The sequence below is a fragment of the Pieris brassicae genome, chromosome 4, assembly GCF_905147105.1.
Source record: "Pieris brassicae chromosome 4, ilPieBrab1.1, whole genome shotgun sequence".
In the NCBI taxonomy this organism is placed as follows: Eukaryota; Metazoa; Arthropoda; class Insecta; order Lepidoptera; family Pieridae; genus Pieris; species Pieris brassicae.
Genome location: NC_059668.1, coordinates 9591590 through 9617415, shown reverse-complemented (window position 1 = coordinate 9617415; position 25826 = coordinate 9591590). Strand labels below are relative to the sequence as shown.

Below are 25826 nucleotides of genomic sequence, written 5' to 3'. Positions count from 1 at the left end.
TCTGATAGAAGGCTTTGATTAAAATATAATTGAACTAATCATCAGCGTGCTACCATGAGTCACCTCTGAAATTAAATTTTGTAGCTTTTATACACCTGGACATGATGACGCGAGACCTCCATGTATGATAATGACACACTAATGTGTTCATGATAAAGCTTTGGTAGAGTTTTTGCATAGATAATATTTTAAAGTCTAAGAGTAAGTTTCAGAAAGAAGCCAGCGCTAAGCCTGACTACCAAACTTCTTCTCTTCTATACAAAAACAGACTTTGAAGCGGAATCAAAGTTCGCGTCTATAGTCTCGTTTTTGCATCTCATCCTAAGAAAAAAATTAAGAAATCCAACGAACTAACCAGATGTTGCCCGTGTGAATATTATTTATCAGAAGGCCGAAAACGCACTTTCGAGCATTCTGACAATGTGAGTGTCCGTGGGCGGGTGTATCTCTTACATGAGGTGAGCCTCCAGCGTTACATATAAAAAAATATTACAAATTAAAAGCAAAATCTACTAAAATCGTCAAATGTATGATCAGCTAAAACTTCGTCAAATTAAAACCGAAATTAACGTCTTCAGTAGCTTCTACGAATAACTTAATTAAGTGTTATATTTTGTTACGGTCAATTAATGAGAGATAAAATGAAAATACCTTTCCAAGCTTAGATTAAACTTGCAATGGTAATTTCTATGCCATTTAAGACGCTTTATTACAATCTAGCAATCTTACAAGGCTGTCCACTTGACCTGAATTTTCCTTACAGCGCCATTAATTAAATATCAAATACACATAAACACGTAGGATATAATGTATGAGAATAAATTCCAATAGTGATATCAACGTGAATGGACGCGGCATGCAAACGGCATCGAGATATAAAAACCATAAACAAATTGAAATTTATAATAGTACTAGCGGATAGACGTTGTCTTACATACAAAAAAATATCTAATAATGTAAAGCATTCTCGACTCCAATTGCACACAAAAAATTTAACAAAATATGTTCAGCCGTTTAGGATTTTAATTACGAACACATGCACAGAAGATTTTTCTATATATACCAGCTTTTTATTTGCTGTATAAATAAATAACCTAGATACCGACTGCAGGATCTGCCGGGCTAATTTGTGAAAACATTCATTCAAATCGGTCCAGCCGTTAAAGAGGAGTTCAGTAGAATGGAATATAAAAATTTATTATTTAATTTAAACACACTGTCTCTTATGTTTAATCGATATCATATATAATTACTACCTAGAGCTGCCCCTTTTATTGAAAAACATTTGTGGATGATCTCATACCAGTCACCAATCGTGTAACACGTTTTGTGATAGTAAACATTGAGTATGCGCCAACAAAACACGTATGCTAATTATATTATTGTTGGAACCGTTTCGGAACTCATGTAAAAATATTGTGTTGAATAATAATCACAAATATGTACTGCAAATATACAGTTAAAATTACATTAAGGTAAATACAATAGAACTTAAACTTTTTTTTAAATTTCTTTGTTATTAACATTATACAAATATTAAAAAAAACTACAAGAATACTTTTGTTAAAAATACCGAGTAGTACATTAGCGGTGGTTGCACGCGTTAAACTGACGGGGGCCAGGCTATGAAAATTACCCTTGACGTTCCATGACGTCCCCACATTAGTTCAACAGCGACAATGATATAATCGCCGAGGGTGAGAACTTTACAAATTAATTAATGAGACAAACATTATGTATATATTTAGATATCAACTTTCTTTTTGGTAATTGAACACAATTTCTCCAACAATCTCTCCTTGTATTATGGTTTTGTATATGATTCTGTGATCTGTCATTTAAATTGTTGTTTACTCAAACTCATTAAATATAAACGCGAATTTATTACAATAATTCTATAACTAGATATATATTAAGTGCTTTTCAGCAACCTTGGGCAGTTGAACTGATTTTCAAAAGTTTTATACATAATAACTATCCCATTATATGAAAAAAATACTATGTATTATTTTTTCAAATTGATCTGAATCATCAATTAAAATGAAAAGGTGTGTCCCATAAGTTCAATGAGGCTTAGCGATTGATAATTAAGTTAATTAAGGAGTGGAATGAAAGAGGATTGCAGCTATTCACTGGCCATATGGTGACACAATTTAAATTAATTACAAAATTTATAATAGGGTTTAAAGATGTTCAGAACTGTATGGCCAAATGCTAGAAAACTAAATAATATGTTTGCAGTAGTCCTTTCAAAGAATATCACAATGCCAAATATAAATAGTGAACCTTTTGGATATATGTATGACTCTTGCTGTTATGTGATAAAGATATTCAGTATTTTCTTGATGGTTGAATATAGGTGTAGAAATCATGAAACAACATTGTTAAATATTACAAAGTGCTTCAATTTTAACCATACTTATAAAGGCCATCTGTAATTCTAAAATACCCAAAAAAATATACAAAGAATGTAATCGTTTTGTATTCATTTTAATATTTCCCTCTCCATTCCTTTACATTGCAATAAATCTATAGACAACTTATAAATTGTGGATTGAGTAGACCACAAACAATTTTGCACAACCTTTAATATCCTATTATAACAGTTATTAGGTGTGGCAAGGTGGCACATTAATCTTTATAATGCCTGTCAAGTCCTCTATTTGCTACACAACATTAGCTAAGTATGGTCATCAATTTAGTATAGCATTCTTTAAGGTTGTAACATTGTGTTACATGCCAATATAAAATCTTGACATATGTTTTAATTTAATCTAGGTTTGTGTTAGTTTGTGAAACAAAATTTTAAAGACCTTTATTCATAAAATTAATTAACAAATCATTTACAAAATTACAATTTGCCAGAAGAGTTCTTAAGTTAAAAACTTAAGAAGAACTTAACTTAGCAGAAATATAACACAAGTATATTTATTAAACTTAGGGAAATTTTTATTTCCAGTACTTTGTGGTAAGAAGAAAATATATTTATATATCTGGAATAAGTGGAATTCCATCAGTTACTCGACAAACAATTAATATATCTTCACATAAAACACTGAACATTAAAGTTTTTTAAGACTATGTGATATTGGACTATAAAGAAAAAGGATTGTATTTAAGGAAAAGATTCCAATGTCAGTAAAATACTAGAGACACATTTTATTCTTCATTCTTAAAATTATTAATTTTAGAAGCTAGAGATCTAAGCCTGGCTTAGTAGTATTGTAAAATCAATTTATACGTAATGTAAGATACTTTACAACATAAGAATTTCTGCAGCAGGTTATACTGATAACAAACATTTACATACCTAGGTCATCCATGACTACTGCTGTTATCACAATATAATATAACTTTAATGACGCACTTCACAACCACGTTTACATGTAATCTAGTCCATATCACTTTCCATCACAATTTATTTTGAAAATTCAAGTAATCAAGAACAAAATTAAATTTTTGGGCTCCAAAATGTTTAAACTATTTTTTAATAAAAATACTTGACAAGCTACAAATCAGTAAACATTCGCCAGTGACACTAACAACCTACAATTATTGACACTGTCATTTAAGATAAATATTTACTTCCTTTGTGAGTTGTCTTAACTTAGCTGTCAAAGTCGCGAGACTAAAGAGCGTATTCTATTGATTACGATTTACTGTCAGCTGCTGCTGCTGCTGCAGTTTCGATAAATAAAAAATCAATATTTTTTGTGTGGATTTCAAACATTTACACGAAATTGATAGCTACAAATAAAATGTCGACTACAGGGGAACAGTTAACCCTAGCTCGGGATATTAAAAGAGCTATAGAATTGCTAGAAAAGCTACAACAAAGTGGAGAGGTGCCTGCAACTAAACTAGCTGCATTACAAAAAGTGCTTCAAAGTGATTTTCTGAATGCTGTGAGGGAAGTGTATGAACATGTTTATGAAACAGTGGATATTCAAGGTTCAGCTGATATCCGTGCTTCAGCAACAGCAAAGGCAACAGTGGCTGCGTTTGCCGCAGCTGAAGGCCATGCCCATCCAAGAGTTGTAGAACTTCCTAAAACCGAAGAAGGTCTGGGATTCAACGTTATGGGTGGTAAAGAGCAAAATTCACCCATTTATATATCTAGAATAATCCCAGGCGGTGTTGCCGATCGCCATGGCGGACTCAAGAGAGGGGATCAATTGCTATCTGTCAATGGGGTATCAGTGGAAGGTGAAAACCATGAAAAAGCTGTGGAATTGCTGAAACAAGCTGTGGGGTCTGTAAAACTAGTTGTGCGCTATACACCAAAAGTATTGGAAGAAATGGAGATGAGATTTGATAAACAGAGAACAGCTAGACGGCGCACAAATTTTAACTAGAGCTTGTGCTAGTTGCATTCAATAAGTTTACATATTAATGTTAGTGCATTAACATTAATATTGAGTATTATAATTTTACAATTATTGTGTAGGTTGCTAAGTGACACAGATGTTTAATTCTTTATGTAAGGCGAAAATGGTATATAATGGTATGAACTTTATGTGTTAATAATATATATATTGTTAAAAGTAGTGATAACACTATTATTTTAAAATAATCATATTTTAAATTAGGATGTATCTTGCACTACACCAATTTCTGTGACCTGCAGTTATACATTGAATAATTATGACAGATAACTGTTCTAGAATAAATCTATCTATTAAATATAGAGTGCAGAAAGAAAATAGTGTTGTTAATCTAATTTAAGTCTTAATGTAATTAATAACTGCTGAAACCTCAAATCTCAGTGGTTCCCTTTCTGCACAGACCTTGTCTGTGCTGATTATAAACATTTCTAGAATAAAAAAATTGACTATGTTTAAAATGAATTCATAATATACTGCAGATTTGCTTGTGTTCACATTTCAACCTATGAAAAAAACAGATTTCTAGTACCTGGAAGTTTTAAATGTTTTCTCAAAGTTCTCAACTGTCAAAATTTATTTAAATTTTCTGGTTAGGGTTTGAAGGACCAGGAAACTAGTTTTACTTTCATAGAACTTATTAAAAGTAATATTATTATTTATTTAATTATGAAATTTCAGTTAATAAAAAAAAAAAGATATAAATAATATATTTTATTGATTATACAATCTTTTCTACCAAGAATCAAAGCTACCAAAGCCACCTTTAATCTCTTTCTTACTCTTCTTTGCTGGCACTTCTTGTGTTTTAGGGTTTTTATTGCTTTGAGACACTTCTTGTAAATTTAGGTATTTGCCTACACCCTTGCGGAAAACTTTTAAGGGTTGTTTGGTAGCTTTTTTTGGTTTGATTCCCTGGCTTTCTGCTTCAGCTTGTCTCTTTAGTTCCTCCCCTCTTTCAACAGCAAGCTATAAAAAACATTGTAAAAGTAAGAAAAATGTATTTTGTCTTGTATCTATCTTACATAATAAATTCACATCAATTGTTTATGTTACATAGATAAGGTCACTAGCATTTACCTAAAATTTTCTTTTATTTATCATATTTTTCATTATCCCCACAATGAAAAATAGCTGAGCACACTAGTGGTTAAAAATGGGTGGATAAATGAAATTTGAGTATAGTTATTAGATACATTTTTAATAAGTGTGCATACCTGCTCTTCAGCTTCTGTAAATGGATCAACAAACACCTGGGCCACCTCTATAACAATATCATGTATGGGTCTGTCTTTATTGTCAACTTCTATTTGTTCCATGGCACTCAATGTGTCAATACCACCAACTAATTTGCCAAATATTGTGTGCTTTCCATCTAATTGTTTGCATGAACGAAATGTAATAAAGCTAAAAAATAATGTTAGTCAGTTCAGCCAAGTGGAGCAATTCACAAATATTTCTACTAATATAAAATACTACGCGGGGTTAAAGCGGGTGAGAGAGAACACAAACTGAATATAACATGAGGATTGATAGGTATAGCGAGCCGAGCCTCGTTTGCGACGAACTAGATCTAGAATTTTTTAAAGCGCGAAATTTGAAAAGTATCATTGTATCGGCAATTAAAATATCGCCGATGTCGATATATCGGTAAAGACAAAGTATCGGTATAGGATGCATGCCTAATTAGCATGTACTAAATTAATGATCTTCGAGATTTTTAAATATGTTTTATCACTTGGATGACCTGTTATTAAAAAGTATAAGATGTGTCCTGACCACCAACATACTTCAAATCTGAATTGATGTTTTTACTAGATAATGATATGCATATTTCTGAATAATTTTATAAGGAAGCAAACCATTTATTGCACTGACATAGTAACTAAATCCGAGTTGAGTAATAATACAATAAATAATATTTAATACTTACAACTGAGATCCATTTGTATTCGGCCCAGAGTTTGCCATAGATAAAACGCCCCTGCCTGAGTGATGTAAATTTGGTTTTATTTCATCTTCAAATGGTTTTTTCCATATTGACTCACCACCTAATCCTGTGCCAGTTGGATCTCCACCTTGAATCTTGTAACAGATGAGAATAGATTAGCAGCAGTCAATAGAGCTTTTTTTTCATAAATGTAGAATTGGTTGAATTTAATTCAGTTATAGATATAATGCTTAAGCTAAGCATTGCTTTGGTTGGACAAAGGTCTTGAAGAATTTACTCCACTATATTATGCAGATAACAAGATAAACTAACATAATATCTTACCATAAAATTTCTTATAGATCTATGAAATTTTGTACCATTGTAGTAACCATTGTGACAGTGTTTTATGAAATTATCACATGCCTTAGGAATCACATCACAGTATAGTTCTAAGTTAAGTTGACCCAGATTTGTCACTAGCCTTACATAACCTGTAAATTATGATTCAAACAGATTAATATTAAAGTAAAATACATATATATATATATATATGAGAATTAAAATAGAAACTACTTAAGTGAGAGTGACTACTTTTTTTGTTCTTGCTTACCTTTCTTTTTAACCCTTTCATATTTAACATCATCCTCACAAATAATAGCTGCTTCGTGTATGGTTTCAGGCACCATAGCAGTGGATGTAAAGCTGGCTGCCACCATGCCAGTGGAATAATGGGCAGCATTGAATTTATCTGCAGTCTGAAATTTTTTCATATTAAACCTATTTTTTATTTATTATGGAATCTATTGTGAGCATTCAATCCCAAAAAATATTTATAGAGATTATAAAGGCTTTTGAAAGAAGCCAAGTATTAATTATGAAAATAATACCTCTTTCTTAGCCTCTTTCACTTCTGGAGCCTTATATTCTTTTTCCAACTCCTCTAAGATATCTTTTGTTTCAGCAGACACAGTTTTTAATCGTGCATGTGGATCTTTTCTCATTGCAATTTCCTCTGAAAATATGATTATTTAGCTGTAACATCAACCACATTTATTTTATTGAAAAATGCACAAGGATGTCATATGTATTTAATTAAAAGACTTACAGCCAATCATCATATTGCACACATTTTAATGCAGCAGCACATTTATTTACAACACTGATCTTTTAATGTTACTTTTACTTATTTTCTCCAAATTGAAAAGAAATAACCAAAACAACCAAAGCTTAAAATATTAATAAAAAGCTCTTTTGCAAGTTTACTCATTGACAATTAAAAATTAATATTACCTTCAGTTTCAACTTTTAAATTATTTTTAATATGATGAAACTTTGATATATTAAATTTCTCAAGATTATTTGGTTCTTGAATTGTAATAATGTCACTTCTAACAAATGGTGTATCATTAATAAGGTCCTTCCAGTTTTTGCCTTTGATGTTGAGTTGTTCCACAGCCTCGTAACAATACACATTACCACTAGTTCTAATTGCGACAATGTAGGAATTCTTCGTAAATGGTTTGAATAGAACAGGACAATGATATTCACCATTTGCATTTTTGAAAAAGTTTAGTTTTAATAACCCTTTGACATCTACTTTCTGAAAATAGAATATATTTATGATGCTTTACAAAGATTTTCTCACTCAAAGAATATGCGAGTTGCGTTTATTTTTTTAATTTATCAAGATGATTGTCTTTTAAGTAACCAAAAACTATTTTACACCATCATGCATTATTAATGTTAAATTCTTGTAATAAATAAAAAACGAATAGACAGGTGTAGCCTGATTTGAAGGTAAGTAAAATTATTTAATATACCTTTCCAGTTACAGGATTTATTTTAAACTTTTTGACAAACTCAAGTATTGCTTGCAGCTCAAAAATATTCCCATCTGCATCACAGTATGGCTGGTCAAATGGTTGTAAACATAGGCAACAGTGATCATACGGTAATCTCTTAAATGAGGTATCTTCCTCAGTTGCAGTGCCCGATCGTTTACCTCCATAGAGTGTTGTCCATTCGGTATAAGTCAGATACCTGAAAGGCGTACATAAATTGTTATCCACCAAAAAAGAAGAAATAAACGAACGTTTTTCTCACATTTTATCCTTCTGATGCTGACGTTTACCCATTTTTGATGATTAATAAATAATTATATTTAATGTAATATAACTTTTTTTTATTAACGTGATTTATAATAGTGATTCTCGGTAAATAATAATTAAATAATATAGTTGGACAAGTCACAATCTTAGATATAGTTATTAGTTACGCAGTTACGCACTAGTATATAACGATACAATGCAGATTGCAGAATTGCACAGGCTAACAATAAATTCAACAAAACACAGTAGAAGACTTAAATTTTTATACAAGTTGACATAATACTAGATAAATAGCAGTCCACAACGTAATGTATACTCTTTAGTCTACAAGTCAATACTTTAACGTGTGATCGTAGACCAATAAAAGAAATATAGACATGGTTGTAATTTAAGTTTTTATTTAAGAAAATATTGGAAGATCTACAAATAACAATTTACTATAGGAATGTAATTTAAGTAACCATTAAAATTGCAATTGCGGGTTGGGTTTTTTTTGTTCTAACGTCATAGACTTTGACAATTACTTTATTATTAAAAAAAACCTTTTATAGCCTTTTTTTTCAAAGCAAATTCTCATCTTGTGAACACAAATATAGTTTATTACGCATTAACTAAATAGAAATACCAACGAATGTCAAAGTATTGCTTTCTCAGAGCTCACGGTAGGTCTCCTATGAGGTAGACTGAACAAATCAAGAACGCGCTGAAGCACCCTCTCCCTTAATGCATTGGAATGCTGACCATGATGATGGCCATACAGGGTTATTAAGAGAATAATCTCTCCAAAATGTAAACCACGACAGCAGTGAGAGCGCACCAATTGGGAAAACACTTTCGCAATGCCCCTGTCTACTTTCTTATAATAAGACTGTATGGTCATAACCAAAGACTACAGAGCGATTACACAAATTATGGTAACATTGATTTAACCACCGGTTTTTTATAAACATGTCGGAAAGTGGTTGTGCGTGAATTTGTGAAAACATTTTAGCTTTGTAGATTTGATTTAAACATAAATCTCTGCTTTAATTTTATGGCTAGCATTATTTGTGAGTATGTAAAACATTTAAATTAATGTACTGTTTTATAATTGTTTTTGTTTCATTAAAATAATTAATCTCTGTTACAGTGAGTTTGTGAGTGTATTAAAATACAAATGGACGAAATGTGGTAAAAGTGTGTACTTGTGAAGCTTCGATTATATTTCATAATAAAGGAATTAAAGCAACGTTGAAGCAGTTGAAGGTATAACACTCTTTACGTTTTTATTCAAACGAGGTTGCCTAATTATTAAGTCTCTGGGAAAGTAAAAAGCTGCTTTACGCTTTACAGTGTGGAACAACTAACACGGAGTTTATACATTAACCTTGAAAGGGAACTTATAATTCTGGATTTAATCCTCTTTAACCTGTATCGGGATTCATTTATTTGAATTGGGTCATTGGTGCGAAAAAAATATAGTAAAATATCGGATAACGCCAGCCCACAAGATGGCCGACTGTTATTCGTAAGGTATCTAAATCAACTTTTTCCATTACATACTAGTATTTTGTTATCATATATTTGCAGTACTGATTTCCATGTAAAGTTGTATTTGAAGCCTTTTTCTATTATTTGCAATTTTTTGAGACCTCCATGCAACAACTAGCAAAATATACATGTCTTTGTTCTTTAGATTTTGTGATATAGAAAATTGTATTTTGTTTATGACATTCCTATTTATCATTTTTGAATATGAATAGTGATAATCTTTTAATTGTAAAAAATCTTTGTTCATTAAAACTTAACTGGTGGATCTTGCAGTTACAATAACTCATAGTTTTACTACCATTGTCATCTAAAATAATCATCACAAATATCACAGTATCACCAACATTTGTAATTGTTACATAACAATCATTATCTTTAATGTTTCCTTTCATATGCTTAGCTTATTAACATGTAGCTGTGTGGTTTAGAATAGTGTTGCTTTTAGATAATGTCTGGTGCATCTGGTTCATCAGGAAGTGGTACAGGTCGTGGCAGAGGAAGTGCAGTGTCCGAGAAACCAGAGTCAAAGGAAAATAAACCCAACCCAAAGATGTCCAAGGCACTAGGTACATCAGCGAAAAGGATTCAAAAGGAACTGGCTGAAATAACATTAGATCCTCCACCAAATTGTAGTGCAGGGCCAAAAGGTGACAACTTATATGAATGGGTATCTACTATCCTGGGGCCACCTGGATCAGTATATGAGGGTGGAGTGTTCTTCCTGGATATTCATTTCTCACCAGAATATCCTTTCAAACCACCAAAGGTACTATTTTTATGTCTCGAGATTAGAAATGTGTTGTTGTTCATACCAAGCACATAAAATATAGGCACAATGGTGTATTTTTATTGATGCCACTTGATGATGGTTATTTATTATGTCACTTTTCATACTAAAATTATAATTTTTCATCATCAGATGATCACACAATTTGAAAAGTTTTAAAATAAATAATCATTACTTTGGTAAAGGAAGTGACCACCTAATGCATTTAAGATTCTTTATAATATAGATTACTCCATCCTAAAGATTTTGATGTCTTTGAACTGAAATCACATGGTAAAATCAATAGAACAGAGGTTAATGGCCTATGGCAGCTGTTTATTTGAAGTTAGCTGATTTATTATTCTGTCCTTTAACACCCTATGCATTAAACCTGTTTGTGAGCTACGCTGGGTTTTTAAATGTATGATAAAAGTATTGATAAGCAAGTAAATTTTAAATATTTATTTAGCTCACAGCTTAAGATACATTTATTTTTATTAAATCAACTTTTCTTCTGTACATGTGTTTTGAACCTTCTTTAAACTTGTGTCATTTAAACATGATATTTTCCAAAAACTGAATATCTAATAAAACATCAAGCTATATAAATAAAAAAAAACATCAAATTTGTGTGTATATTCAGCCTTATTGAATTAAATGATTGGTATAGAGTATTTTACTTCATGTGAATCTGTGTCTGTTTTTGTCTTCTCTAATAAATATTTTCTTATACATTAAAATAAATTTTTTTGACTTCATTTCTCAATAAAACACACTCACAACACATGTGTCTATAGGTAGCAGTTATCAATTTAATCAAAGTGACCTGCATGCTTGTTTGCCTCCAGTCCCATAAAAAATGTTTTTGGTTGTAGGTAACATTCCGGACAAGGATATACCACTGCAATATAAATAGTCAGGGTGTGATATGTCTAGATATCCTGAAGGACAATTGGTCTCCTGCCCTCACTATATCTAAAGTACTGCTCTCGATTTGCTCATTACTTACTGATTGTAATCCAGGTTAGTTTATTTCCATATATTATTTACTGCCAATTACTACATAATTTAAGCCAATCTAGTATACAGAATGTAATTAACAAGATCTAGTGATTTGTGTCAGCATTCAGCCAACAATTATTTATTAACTAATATGTTTTATTGAAACATATTTTCATTACATCCACATTATGTTCTAAAGGAATGTATGTAAACTGTTAAAACCATGTAATTATTCGATTTATGATTAAATTCCCTAAGACAATAAAAATAAATAAATCAGGAAAACACCAGAAAATGTGCATTGACATTGTCTTGATTACATTGAATTAGATCTTTAAATTACATACGTTTTCAGCTGACCCATTGGTAGGCAGCATTGCCACACAGTATCTGCAGAACAGAGAGGAACATGATCGCATTGCCCGCCTCTGGACCAAACGTTATGCAACATGATTCTTCTGCCCCCTCTACAAAAAGCTAATTAAACTGAACAATGTCATACTCAATATTTTCAGTCCATCCCCAATGCAAACATTAGTGTCTCGATAAATTTGTTCTCATAATTATCAATTGTGTCATAATTTCAATTTTTTTACATGTTATATGTTGAACACATGTGTCGAGACAATAATTTGGCTTATTTAGTTGCAATTGATGTAAAGATGCTTGGGAAATGTCCATTTGTATAACATAAGTAATTAACTGTTTGTGTTTAAATCAATTTTTGCTGCAATAGTGATGATCTCAACTATTTGGTTTGACAATCCTGATGTTAAAACCATGAAACTGATTTCAAATGAAGGTTTGGTCTAAGTGTCTAGGGTATCATACCATCAAAAGATATTTCTGCATCTTCTACCAAAAAAATTGGCAGTGTGTTACGCTATTATACTATACAAGTTAGGTACATAAGTAGCAAAAAATTCCTTATAAAACAAAACTTTACTGTAAAACCATAATTGTGACTAATTGTATTTTATCATATATTACATTTAGGTTTAATTTCTTGTGATTAGTATTATATGTGATTATAAATGGTAGTTTTAAAAGTCAATGTCCAAGAATTCAGCTTCCGAAATATAGTTTTTATGCTTTGACTGCACAATTTTATTTTACTTCAATGGGGTGAGCCTTAAAAACAAAATTCTCAGTGCTTTCAAAGAATGTAAAAATTATACAGACAGCTGATTATAGTAAAAAAAATCCGTAGAATTTTAATGCAGTATCTCGGTATTGAATGTAGCATTTGATTTACCGAGGTCTTTATCTTTTCATTGGTAGACTTAAAAGTACAATAAACTACTGCATCAGAGCCATTCATTTCTTTCAGTGAGCCTGAAAGCACTATTTTGTTTGTTCTTACCTTTCCTAGGGTTATTCTGTCCAGTCTTTAAATTTGGCTCAAAGTCTAGTCTATAGCTAGATCACTCATTAGGTAATGATAAACATAAGATTTTATGTAGAAAACATTTTTTCAATTCTGAAAATAGTGCAAGTATTTTTGCGTCAAACATAATTCTTGAATCACATTTATGCATTAACCTTTTGAGTGAATTTCGCCGTTATTTTTGTATAAATCGAAATATTTTTGTCAAAATAAACATATCAGGATTGTCTGTTTGTGCCAAATTCGCGCACGCTTGATCACTTTGAATATTCCGTTTAGAATGTAAACAGTTGTAGACGTAAGTTATTTTATTGTTTAGGTAATGTATAATGTATGTCTTAACCCTAGTTTAAATAGTAACTTAGTGTTAGTGTGTCGCGAACGTGATACTGTGTTTGGTCATCGAAGGTAGAAACTGGTGCTGTGAGTATCAAAATGGCGACATACGAGGTGACAAACGCCGCGAGCACGTCTGGCCTCGTACCCGGTCGGATGAGCGAGTGGCGCTATACCGTGTTTGACTGGACTTTTGTCAATGTGATTTTATTTTTACTGTGACGTAATGTGTTGCTTGCAAAACAGCTATCGACGCGACTGATGTTCCTTGAAACTCGATGTTCATAAACTTATAATCATCTTTTGTTAAAATTTATATCATGGTATAAAATAGGAAAATAAAATGTGTGTAACTAGAACACTTAAGTGATGTTTTATTAATGGTCCTGTAGTTTTTATTACATAACAAATTGAAAGTAGAAATATCCCGTAAACGATTAATGAAATTAACTTTTTTTTTATGCCTGATACATTAATCTATCGATAATATGTCAATATGGGTGATCTCTGTTTTTCTCTTAAATTTTACTTAAACAATTAGCACCTAAAAAAATGTTGCAAATAGTCATTAACCTTTTAAATTTTTACCGCTTGACTTGAAGAAGAAAAATGAATACTTAGCACTTAGAAATGACGTTAGATTATGATGTAATTAACATTTGTAATGTTATCAGAAACATAAATTTAAGCATCTAAGAAATACTTTTTAGCCATATCGAAACCAGTATTATAAAGAGCAAAGATTTATACTTTATTTTAGTTACGCTTATAATTATTACAATTAATATTGCCAATTTATTTTTCCATCAGCATGCAAAAGTATCTTTAAGAGAAACAGACTATATTTATTTTGAAAACAAATGTCCAGGCCACAAGAAATATTATGTATAAATAGAATATGTAGAATAAACTGCATCATTGCTCTTATGTTAGCATGTTCGACTACAAATCATGGGGTATGGGATCAAATACAAGGGAAAATTATTAATGGTCTCTCGTAATTTCATCAAAAACAAGTGTTGTTGTCGGATTTTTAGTAGTTTTTAATATAGAAGAATGTAATAAAACCCAGTATCACAATTTATAATATGAAGTTTATTAAATATAGGAAATATTAAACACCAATACATTTTACGCGACACTAATCTCGGTATTAAACATTCAAATACACTTGTATCATCATAAAACTCTAAAATAAGTCCACCAATCTAAGAAAAGATCTGCCATTTTGTCTAGTTATGATAATGTCTTTTTAAAAATAGCTACATTTAGAAGAGTTTTAAAAATAATATATAATTATGAGATTATACACATTAAAGTCGAGATTTATGCCGTTTTTTATAATGAGGTTTACTAAGGTGTAAAGAGATTGTTTTTTTTACGCGGCTAAAGTACCGCCGCCATTTTGCACAATGAGTTGATGGAAAATTAAACAGCCAAATAAATCATGTCATGACATACTTGAAAATTTCAGATGCGTACATAGATAATAGAAAACTGATCTACAGTTTTTTTTATAGTCATTTAAATCGGCATAAATCCATAGACAAGACACAAAATTTGGCAATCGTTATCTATTCGAAAAATCAGTCTTGACTGAGCACAATTAATTCAGCGTTGTGCATTTAACACCAAAAATAAAAATAATATTTGACAACTACAGATCTTTTTAAAAAAAAAAAGATTTTCAAATTAAAAATAAATTATGAAAAATAAACATCTATGGAATGAATTACTTATCACAAAATGTTATGCTTACGCTACGCTACCAGTATGGGCAACATCTAGAACATATTTTGTATGGATTTAAACGGTCTCGTATTGGCTGCGGATGGAACGAGCGAGGCTGCACGCGAATATTACTCCAAGGAGCTGAAAAAGAAGCAGTACGATATCATATTAAATATAATAACATGCTATATATAATACTAGTAAATTGGATATATATATATAATTCTACTGCAGCCGTGTATGCCACAGAACTCCTCTTAAATAGCTGGACCGACTTAACATATTTTTTTTTGAATGCGTTTGGGTGGCGCCTTGGATGGTTTAGCTACACAAATCACAGTTATGGCTCCAATCGATACTTTACTACCTTGTTTAATTTCCTAATCGCTTGACATATTATGCAGGACAGCGTCTGTCGGATTCGCTAGTTATAAATGTGTTGATCCTAATTTTGTGGTTTAAATTAAAACGACGACTATAAAAATTACCTGTACGAAAGCGATACCCAGGCCAACACCACCAAGTACCAAAGCGATATCCTTCAAGTGCACCAGAATGTTGTTGAGGCAACCCTGGGTATGGAAATTGGGACTGTCTTTGGTACAGGCGACTGGTTTGTCGTCGAGCAACTCCTGCGCAGCGCAACAAGTCGCCGGAATTGGCAGACCGTTAAGCGCCCAATCGTCAGGACTGTTGATTCCGCAGCAGTTTAGCTGTAATCATTTATTTATTCAGTACATTAACAATCATAATAACATACTATGAAAAACATGAATAACTTAATTTACAAGTATGCACGATATTAAGGCTTTAGAATTTGATGATATTTTTATCGTTACGAGAGTTGAGCTCGGTGGGGGTTGTTGTAGGGACGTTTTTTTTTTTAAATAGATAAACCCTCTACTCCCCTGCCATATTGTCCAGGGACTTTTTATACCACATTTTTTCCAAAAATAAAAACAATATACATTTAATTAATTCTACTAGTTCGCGAATGGCAGGCGTCGCGAAATACGCCCCGGCTGCATCGGTAATATTTTTATTTACAATATTCATGGGCGAGCCGGGGCGCAATTCCTCGCGAGACCCGCTCTTTCGGTTTTGTTTGCCTCCTATATATTTAATAATTTTTTCGCAGAACCGTTCCAGGCACGGTCTGTGCTTTATTAACATGTCCTGTAGGCCGCCACGGTCTACAGTCATCTGCATTTGTTGCTCCAGGTCGTGACTGGACGATGCGACTGTAGGGACGTTCAAATATGTTAAATGAAACAACTGGCTTTAATTATTTAAAATATGAGCTTATAACTAACAAAAAATTAGAGGTAGTTAAGAGTTCTTTATGTATGCATAAAAAATGTGAAAAGAATCGATCGAGCCGTTTCGGAGGAGTATGGAAACGAACATTGTGACACGAGAATTTTATATATATAGAGATTTATGAGCGAGGGAAAAACTAAAGGACTTATTTTGAGTTCAAGTGTGCGATGATTGTTTACATTTTGTTTCGCTACTCATTATTAACTAGAGTATATAAATGTAACTAAATTAATGTTAGGTTACATAACTCGAGTCAAGAAAAATCCAGTGCTGTTACAACTCCTTGACCTGATTGCATTTGTTTTGTGATCCCTTGTTTTTTTAATAGCAGTAGTCAAGTAAGTCAGCCTTCTGTGCCTGACACACGCCATCGACTTTTTTGGTCCAGCGAATTTTCCACAGTGGATCGTACTCATAAATAACGCGATATTTCGTGTTGTATATTTCATTAATAATGACGCAAAGAAAATAAATTAAAACGGGAAAATTAAATGAATCCTGGTTTTCGAATAACAAATGCATGTAAATACTAAAGAGGAGATATTTGAGGTCAGAGTGGCGAGTACAACAAAACGTCAATGTCATATGTAAGGAATGTCAATTTCACATGTCTAGTGATGAGTGACAGATTCTTGACCGCTTTACGATTGATTGTCGTACTAATGTAAATTTCGATCTTCCTTTCTTAAAATATTGACGTTAATAAATACCTATACATAGGTACCAAAATGAATATTTTGATTTGATTGAAAGAGGAAATGGACAAGGCTGTTACGATATCACCGTCGATATTATCAAACAATCGGTAAACAAATGACTTCCTTTAAAAATACATGACGTTTTTGGTGGAAATGAAATCGAACTTTGACAATTTTTTTGAGTTTGTTTTGTTTGAGTATGATATGATTGTCAAGTAATATCGAGATTCTTAGGGGATAATGTTTTATTAAAAACAGTTCAGTAGTTATGGATACATACATTTCTGGGTGTCAGGTTAGTGATATCAGTTAAATGTTTAAAATATATTTTCTATTTATTTTTAAATATTGTACTCACGTCAGTCTGTATGATGTCAAAGTTCTTTTTTATATCTGGGTTGGTTGGGTACTGCTTCAGAGACTCATTCAGCGACTTCACGATCGACGTCTCCAAGTCCTGATGCTTTAGGTATGCAGCGGTGCCAACGGCCAACTCAACAATAAAGATCATTAAGAGGAAGATGGAGAACTGAAAAATAAGTAATTAAACAATGGGTAATTGTGTTTTTATCGTGTAATTCCCAAAGCGGAATGAAGCAGTTACGTTTCTGATAGAAACGGGTCAATTGAACAGATTATTAAGAACTTTCCAACTCCTGATGCATTCGGCTTACCCCTGCTAACTCCGAAACAATTACTGATTCGCAAGAAAACCGGCTTTTTTATGTAACAAGAGGCAAACGGACAGAAGGCTCATCTGATCTTAAGTTATTGCCCATGGACACTCACATTGCCAGCATTTTAAGAAACTGTGAAACGACGGACGTCTGTATTTTGTATACTTGACGTCCGATGATGAAACTCAGCTGCAGGTGTCCAAACGACTATGAACACGCTTATATGCCATGTGTATCAACCACTAAGCCAGCTTGGCTTCGTATGTTCTTAATATTAGGTCCTTACATATGAAATTGGCGTTTTGTATGGGAGGAACAAAAAGTCCAATATTTTTAAATATTTAATAATCAAAGTATGAACCATTGTTTTCTATGCACTTTTGCAATCTCATAGGTAGTTCATTGATGCCTTTACTAAAAAAAACAGTCGGACGGGAATCAATAAAATCTGTGAAGGCGATTTGGATCAGAGTTAAATTTTTTCCCTTGCAAGAAGTTGTCCAAATTTCGAAAAAAAATGGTAATCTGTTGGAGCAAGGTCCGGGCAATATGAAGGATGTCTTAGACTTTCTAATTGAAGCTCTTCTAATTTGGTAGCCGTCTGTTGGGCAGTGTGTGGTCTAGCGTTGTCGTGGAGCGATTGACTAGCCTAGGTTGTTTAGCCGCTAGCTTTTCCATCATGGTTTGCAATTGCTGACAATAGACATCAGCCGTAATAGTCTGGCCAGATTTGAGAAAACTGCAATGAACAATGCCGGCACTAGTCCACCAAACGCTTACATGTAACTTTCTTGGGGTTAATTTTCGCTTGGGGCAGGATACTGCTGGCTGGCCAGGATACAACCATTGCGCTGAGCGCTTTCGATTATCGTAAAGAATCCATTTTTCATCACAGGTAATGATTCGGTTTAAAATACCTTCATTATTGTGCCGGTTCAGTAATGTAACGCAGCAGTAGACGCGCGTTTGCCGGTTTACTGCAGTCAATTCGTGAGGTACCCACCTTTCAAGCTTTTTAATCTTCCCAATTTGCTTCAAGTGAATTAAAACAGTTTTATCACTAACACCGCAGCCTAACTCGGACGTGGTTTGCGATGGATCGGCTTCCACAATAGCCTTCAATACTTCATTATCAACTTGGGTCTCAGTCCGTCCACGGGGCTTGTTCTGCAGGTCGAAATTTCCAGAACGAAAACGTTGGAACCAAAAACGAACTGTGTTTTCTTTTGCAACATGACCGCCATACACATCATTTACCCTTCGAGTCGTTTCCGCAGCACTAGTGCCACGGCGGAACTCGTACTCGTAAATAATGCGATACTTTAAGTTTTCCATTTTGTAAAATGAGTGACGCAAACAGAAAAAAGCAAATGAATGACGGTCATCGAAGCAAAAATACATGAGTAAATAGCTGTACAAATTTGAAATTGAAATTCCTAACCAAAGAGGAGGTATTTGAGGTCAAAGTGGCCAGTACGGCAAAACGCCAATTTCATATGTAAGGACCTAATACTAAAAGTAAGCTGACATTGTCACGAAATTTTATATATTGTTAATAAGACGTTCGAAAACTAAAAGAGTCGTAATTTAAAGACTTCTTCCTCTAATGTCATATTTAAGGGTCAATATTTTCCCGTTCACGATAGGCTAAATAAGTGAATTGAATTCCTAAATTTCGTAAACCTAGAACGTAACGCTAATATAGAACAAGTATATGACGCAATTTGAAACAGAAAATTAAGTAACGAGGTAAATAACCGCGGGTTTTCACGCATCGACATAGCTTCGTCACAAGTGAATCATTCAAACCACTTTGAAAGATGTGACATCGTACAAGATAAATAATAATAATAAGCCTTTATTCATCCACATCTTAAAATATTGGAAATCTCATTTAAACCTATGAAATACTCACTGGCTACTATAATGTTCCAGGAATTGAGAAGCTCTTTATTTTAAGTGAAAAATACATATTTGAGGCGAAGTTCTTTTAAACTGAAGACCTCTCAATATGATACAAATTCCCTAAAGAACTTTCACTTAAACCGAGTAGTGGCCGACTGGAATAGGAATAGGTTCCGGAAAGTGTAATTAGTGCACCCTCTTTGGAATCTCTTAAAAATAGGTTGGATACTTTCTTCAAATCCCCAATTACGCGCGCATCAGCTTACTAAGCTGCTGGTGTATTTATACACATAATAATAAAAAATATCTTATTGACATGTATTGTACAAAAATAGATATAGAGATGATAAGATGCGTTCCCATTTTATTTTTGCTATCGTAATCCAGCTTTTCCTGCTACCCTTTCGATCTCGTCAGCCCATCGTTCCATTAGCCTTTGTTTCTTTTTACACAATAAATAGTTTTTTTTTGTAATATCCAACATAACGAAAATATATAAATATACTTATTCAATTATCAGCGTTTAACTATTCTGAACAATATTTGGACAAAGGCAAACTGATGAAACGTATTGAAAGAAAACACTTTTTTTACCGGACTTAGGCTTCACCTATGTATTATTATAAACTTATAATTATTTTACATGATTTCAAATTTTTTTCCGACGTAATGAAACTTATTTATGCAAAAAACAGTAGTGGCGCTAACGGCTTTTTTTCCTTTAATAATTTACTTATAAATAGGTCATCAGCCTTCATATGCAGTTGACTTTCGTTTAACGATGTTCAACTTACAAGGAAAATTTAATTGCGCAGTAATACAAGGTAACTCAAATACAGCGAAAAGGCATCCTGCCAATGTGACTGATATAACATACGACTGGCCTGGTTATTTAAGATTGTCACTTCAAGATAACGTACACGAACAAATTATTGGTTAATTTGAAATTTCTCATTATCGGGGACCTAGTTTGCAATTATTGGTCATCTATCGGGACATGAAAAGTACTTTTAAGCGACTCTGACCGTATGAACGACAAGTGATCGTATTGGGACACTTTTTTTGTTGTTGAGGGAAATGCATTTCCGGACAGTGTGGGACTTCCTACCCACTAATCAGGTCACTGTTGGGGAAATTTGGGGTCGCATTAGCATTCCACCAAGACCTTGACACTTCTATTACAATGATATCGCCTTACAAGTGTTTACAGTAGTACAATTTCTTGCACCCAACGCGTGATTCGTCGGCATGTTCTCGCTTGCACATACAACGCAATATCCCTTGCATCTGGCAGATTTGTGCGTTTTCCCGCATCTATAGCACACATTGCTACGGTCCACAGTGGGGTATTGGGACACCTATCAGGTGGTGTGCAATACGACACATTTAGTTTACCTATTACACGTACTAACATTGCGTTTCGTGCATATAAGGAATGCGTAGTTTATGTAACACTTTTTTAAAGTTGATATGTTTTCGTGTTCCTATTGGTTTCAAGCTACTTTTAAAAAAGTTGTTTTAATTATTTTGTCTTTAGTGTATGAACTTTAAATTGCTATTTACAATTTCGTGCCAGTTATTGTTTCTTTATATTTTAGTTGTGTTTTACTTTTATTAAAAGAAAAATACTTATCATTGAAACAATTTAACTTTTACTAACGTTTACTAGAAAACAACACAGACTAACAAATTTTTGAGTCATAACAAAACCGTCACCCATGGGTCGCGAAATAAAACAGTTTTAACGATAGCAAGAACGCAGCCTTGGGCAAGTGAAACACAAAAGCGGAATCAAACATCATTCATAGGTTTCTTGTTTATGAAACATTCGTAAAACGGAAAAATATTTTTTTGAGGGCAATTTAATTAGGTTCAAACGTCGGCCATTAGGAACGATTAATAGAGGAAGTATTCGTTAAGGAGACGCGTGTCAGAGTTCAGTGTGGCTTGTGAAGCAATTGACTCCTTTATTATAACTAGATTTGTCAAAACGGACGACAATGGTTAACGTTATAAGGGTAGGTAGAAACAGAATATATGAAATGAAATGAAACAATGGACATAATCTGAGGTTAGTATTGGTTTGCCAAGAAAAGTTTTTAGATAGGTGTTGCAATAAACGAAGTAAAAGAGTATAGTTATTCTTCAATGAATTTTATCGTGGTGATTGTTTACTGTTTCAAATTAAATCATAAGTGACCGAACATTTGGTCCTTCGAGCTATAAAAAGTAGGCTTTGTCTTTAAAGAGAAAAAAAAAGAAAGTGTCATAACGCAAATGCAATAACTTAGAAATGGCTGTTTCCATATATATAGTGACGAATTTTTGATTTCGTGGACCCATTAATATAAAAATACTACTAAACATACGTTTCCAAATCCTTTCTGTGAAACACTGGTGGATTAAAAAAAACACGTGATAGAATACCAAACTTGTAAAATGGTTTCTCTGTTGTTGCAATTAAAAGCTTTTTTCCTTCTATCCAGTAAGTAATGATGATCGTGGCTAAGCAATGTACTCTAAGACGCTTAACTAAGGGACTATATATTATAAAAAGCAATCGAATAGACAATCCAATTAACCACCCAGTGAAACCTGTCTCGTTCGATAAAAAATATTGACGGAAATCGTGACGCTACGGGAGATGGTGACGTCACTGTTTCTTTTGTCACGATGACAGACTATATTGTTATATGCGTAGGTTTTATATGTCAAAGGTTATCATCACTGCACCAGTCACCTATTTTATTAAATTAAAATACTTTTATAAGGTTTTGCTGTGGTTGAGACGCTTACTTTTTTAGACAGATAATACGGAAAGAAAATCTTATTTTAGGTGTTTTAAACCTTTTTAACTGAGACACTAGAAACACTATTTTACAAGTTTGCTATTAAAGCACGAGCTATTTCTTCGTTTATTTTTAATTGAGGGTTTTCAATACAACCCAAATTACCAATTTCTCAGTATGCTGTTGAACACAGCTATTTTTAAATTATTGCAGTCGCGTAAAGACACTTTTTTTTAAAATATATTTTATGACAATAAGCCCTTTAAGTTCATACGTAAATTAATTCTTTGTTACAGTGAAATGTTGGTGTGCTGGCGTCTGGCTTGTAATTGTAATGACACTGTATCAGCTCGGTACTGAAACAGTGTCATTACAATACCAAGTTATTCCCGGACTAAAGGCCGAAGAACGAAACGGTGAATTGAAAAACTTTCGAAACAATTTTTCACTCTGACTTTCATGTTAAATAATTTCACTTAAACAGTTTAAATTCTAAATTTAAAGTCTCCAGAATATATTAAAACTATTAAACATCAATATATCATATTTGTATTCATTGTTTTACTAAACGAATAAAAATGTATTAAAATTATTATATACGCGTTAACAGCAGCAGCCCCTGTAAGCTTGCTCCAGCATATACCGATACACCATCTGGGGTCGTAAACGCGCTTAAAGCTATTCAATTTCGCTTGCTTATAGGGACGATATCGTTCTAACATTTTTATATCTACGACTTTTGTTTTGTCTTAATATTGTGATAAAAAAACTACTTTTAACTAAAACCAATTTTAATTCAATACCAAATGCGTTCGTTTATTTAAAGCAAACAATTCTCACGAGGTTAAGACGGGAAAAACAATAACGAAGTTAATTAAAATTTATAAAGCGGAACGTATAGTCCTCGACTGTTGTCTTTTGATGTTTATTAAACAATGTATGTCTTCTTTGTGAATTATGAATGTTTTGAGCCAAGCGACAACAACTATGAAAGCCTCGGCCTATGAAAGTTAACATTTGTTTATACAGTTAAACGCCGATTATTGTATTAGTCTTTGCATATAGATGAAATGGTTTTCCACAAATTAAAATGAATAATTGTATGACCTGCCCGACAGATATTTATGACTTATTATTATGAAAACATCTTCCAATGTCAATTGATGGTTCAATAACAACAGATAACATTGATAAAGTAACATGATTCATAAATTTTTACATATATCTAAACTTGCTGTAATTAAATATCATAATTAGTATAATACTGTTATCATAACCCCTCTAATTAGAGGGTTAAGGTTATATGACCTTAAATGTTTGAAATAAAAAATAGTTAAGAATTACTATGACACAAGATTAATATAAATATGATTTAAAAAAATTACAATACTGAACTAACCGTGACAATCATACAATGGTTCTCCTTGACAGCTCCGCAGCAACCAAAGAAGGCAACAACAAAGACAATGAGCCCTACAATGATGAGCATAACCGGAGCTGATGTATAGAAACTCTCATCTGTCAGGTTGACATATGGATAAGCGTTGATCTCTGCCTTGGCACCAACAATTAGGATTATCATACCCGTTATCTGTAAAGACATGGATTCAGATTTTTTAAAATGTTGTCTTAAATATTTTTTGTAATATTATATAGTTATATTTAATAGTTAGTCTATATTAAATATAGCATTCATGAAAATGCTCTTGGTATAATTGGTGGAATGCTTTTGGAGTGTGGAACTTGGAAGTGTTACACATAATTTTCATATAAACACACATGTAGTTCAAAATTATTAAAATATTTCTATTAAGTACTTTTAAAACAATTCATTTCATAAATTCCTCATTATATGATTTGTTGGAATCTAAAGTGTCAAAGTTAACACTTAATAAAATAGACATGCAAGCAGGATTACTATATCATGTTTACAATCCACCACAGCTTTATAAAAGGAGGTCAGTTCACATACTATGAACTATTATAATGTGTGTCAACTGATAGTCTGATTAATTTAAACAAGATTGTAAATGCAATTTCTGCAAAAAACTGCATACTGCATACATACTATCTAAATTAAATCAATTGTTTTCAATATCCAGCAACTAAGCTCTATTTTTGATATTTATCTTTATCATGTACTAAAATGAATTTAAATTAATATCAAGTCAAAATGTTAAGTGACATATATTTTTGTTAAGTACTGTCCTAAGAACCAGTTTATAATTTAAATTTTGCCTTGACCTTTAAGAAATGCATAAAAAAATTTAAGTAGCTTATACTAGTGAAAGGATATATATATATATATATATATATATATACCTACTATTGTGAGCCAATTACTTGCTACTAGTGTAAAATGAATGTTTTTCAGAATCACTACCCAAAAACCATATGATTCAACATAGGTTATTTATAATATCAAAAATAGTTGCAACTATGACAACGAGGCACAAAAAAGTTGTGCAATAAATTATTGTCAAGCATATAATTATAGTAAATTTCACTAATTTATTACGCATTATGGCAATTTTTATTTATATTAGTAGCAGGATTTTGGAACCCATGTAAGTATATTTGTCTTTCAAGAAGAAATTGCGTTGTACTTACCGCAAATAACAGGTTGAAAGAAAATAGTAGGTATTTTACACAAGACATCCCAGCTCCGATAGCCATTTTGCACTTGTTATAAATATAATCTGAATCTAGAACAAAGAAAATTATTCATAACACCTGATGGCAGATTAGACATTAATTAATGCACATTTTACGACAATTACATCGATTTGCGTTGTTGACTCACGGTAGGCGGACATTTCACAACTTCTAATAAACAGGTTTAAAGATTTTAGACTTGTGTATTGAAATAGTTAATTATTTTACAGTTAACGAGAAAAATTTATTTTATTATTCATAATATGTGTTAATGGTTTAATGGCTTACCAAATTTATTATTGTTTTGCAGAGCAACAAAAGTCCAGCGTCAAACAAACACAACGATTAACTGAGTTGCCCGCTATTGAAAAAAGATTCCTCCTTACAATTTGCAAGATTTATCGTGGCCGATGTTGCCATCTACTGTTTGAATTCTAATAATGAATTACGCGCTTGTATGAAGTGTAACGTTGAGTTTCAAAAATACCTGTTTTCATTTATTGTTTTTATTATATAAAAGAAATATCTAAAATAATATCTATTTCATGCTTTATTTTGGTCTTAATATATATTGACCAAGATTAGATGAACGTGTCAAGATAAGAAA

At 32.4% G+C, this 25826-nt stretch overlaps 5 protein-coding genes across 12 annotated transcripts in view; 2 read left to right on the top strand and 3 right to left on the bottom strand.

The window, feature by feature from the left end:
- The window catches only part of LOC123709137 (paxillin), a 46339-nt gene extending 42875 nt beyond the window's left edge, over window positions 1-3464 (bottom strand). The window contains exon 1 of the mRNA XM_045660284.1: window positions 3311-3464. Coding sequence (XP_045516240.1) covers window positions 3311-3323 — 13 coding nt within the window. The 5' untranslated portion in view covers window positions 3324-3464. The remainder of the gene's footprint in view (window positions 1-3310) is intronic.
- A 163-nt stretch (window positions 3465-3627) lies between these two features.
- On the top strand, window positions 3628-5038 carry LOC123708534 (protein lin-7 homolog C). Its single transcript, XM_045659295.1, has one exon. It carries the CDS (start codon window positions 3759-3761, stop codon window positions 4353-4355), a length of 597 nt encoding a protein of 198 aa, XP_045515251.1. The 5' UTR covers window positions 3628-3758; the 3' UTR covers window positions 4356-5038.
- Window positions 5039-5081: 43 nt separating this feature from the next.
- On the bottom strand, window positions 5082-8632 carry LOC123708533 (RING-type E3 ubiquitin-protein ligase PPIL2). The gene is made up of 9 exons (XM_045659294.1): window positions 8419-8632; window positions 8136-8355; window positions 7606-7915; window positions 7203-7327; window positions 6926-7070; window positions 6658-6806; window positions 6316-6467; window positions 5600-5789; window positions 5082-5351 (listed from the first exon to the last, which is right to left on the bottom strand). The coding sequence occupies exons 1-9, from the start codon at window positions 8448-8450 to the stop codon at window positions 5118-5120; spliced, it is 1557 nt and encodes a 518-aa protein (XP_045515250.1). The 5' UTR covers window positions 8451-8632; the 3' UTR covers window positions 5082-5117.
- Window positions 8633-9337: 705 nt separating this feature from the next.
- Window positions 9338-13810, top strand: LOC123708489 (ubiquitin-conjugating enzyme E2-24 kDa). 8 transcript variants are annotated; one of them, XM_045659226.1, is made up of 6 exons: window positions 9338-9472; window positions 9553-9668; window positions 9756-9935; window positions 10399-10719; window positions 11595-11742; window positions 12077-13810. In XM_045659226.1, the coding sequence occupies exons 4-6, from the start codon at window positions 10402-10404 to the stop codon at window positions 12172-12174; spliced, it is 564 nt and encodes a 187-aa protein (XP_045515182.1). In that variant the 5' UTR covers window positions 9338-9472; window positions 9553-9668; window positions 9756-9935; window positions 10399-10401; the 3' UTR covers window positions 12175-13810. The 8 variants fall into 8 exon arrangements, with proteins under 8 accessions (XP_045515182.1, XP_045515188.1, XP_045515186.1 ...); XM_045659232.1 differs by having other exon boundaries at window positions 9362-9476; window positions 10439-10719; XM_045659230.1 differs by having other exon boundaries at window positions 9362-9476; window positions 10427-10719.
- A 708-nt stretch (window positions 13811-14518) lies between these two features.
- LOC123708394 (CD63 antigen-like) lies at window positions 14519-25638 on the bottom strand. The gene is made up of 6 exons (XM_045659070.1): window positions 25508-25638; window positions 25175-25269; window positions 23964-24155; window positions 17552-17722; window positions 15664-15888; window positions 14519-15316 (listed from the first exon to the last, which is right to left on the bottom strand). The coding sequence occupies exons 2-6, from the start codon at window positions 25238-25240 to the stop codon at window positions 15251-15253; spliced, it is 720 nt and encodes a 239-aa protein (XP_045515026.1). The 5' UTR covers window positions 25241-25269; window positions 25508-25638; the 3' UTR covers window positions 14519-15250.
- Between the last annotated feature and the right edge of the window lie 188 nt (window positions 25639-25826).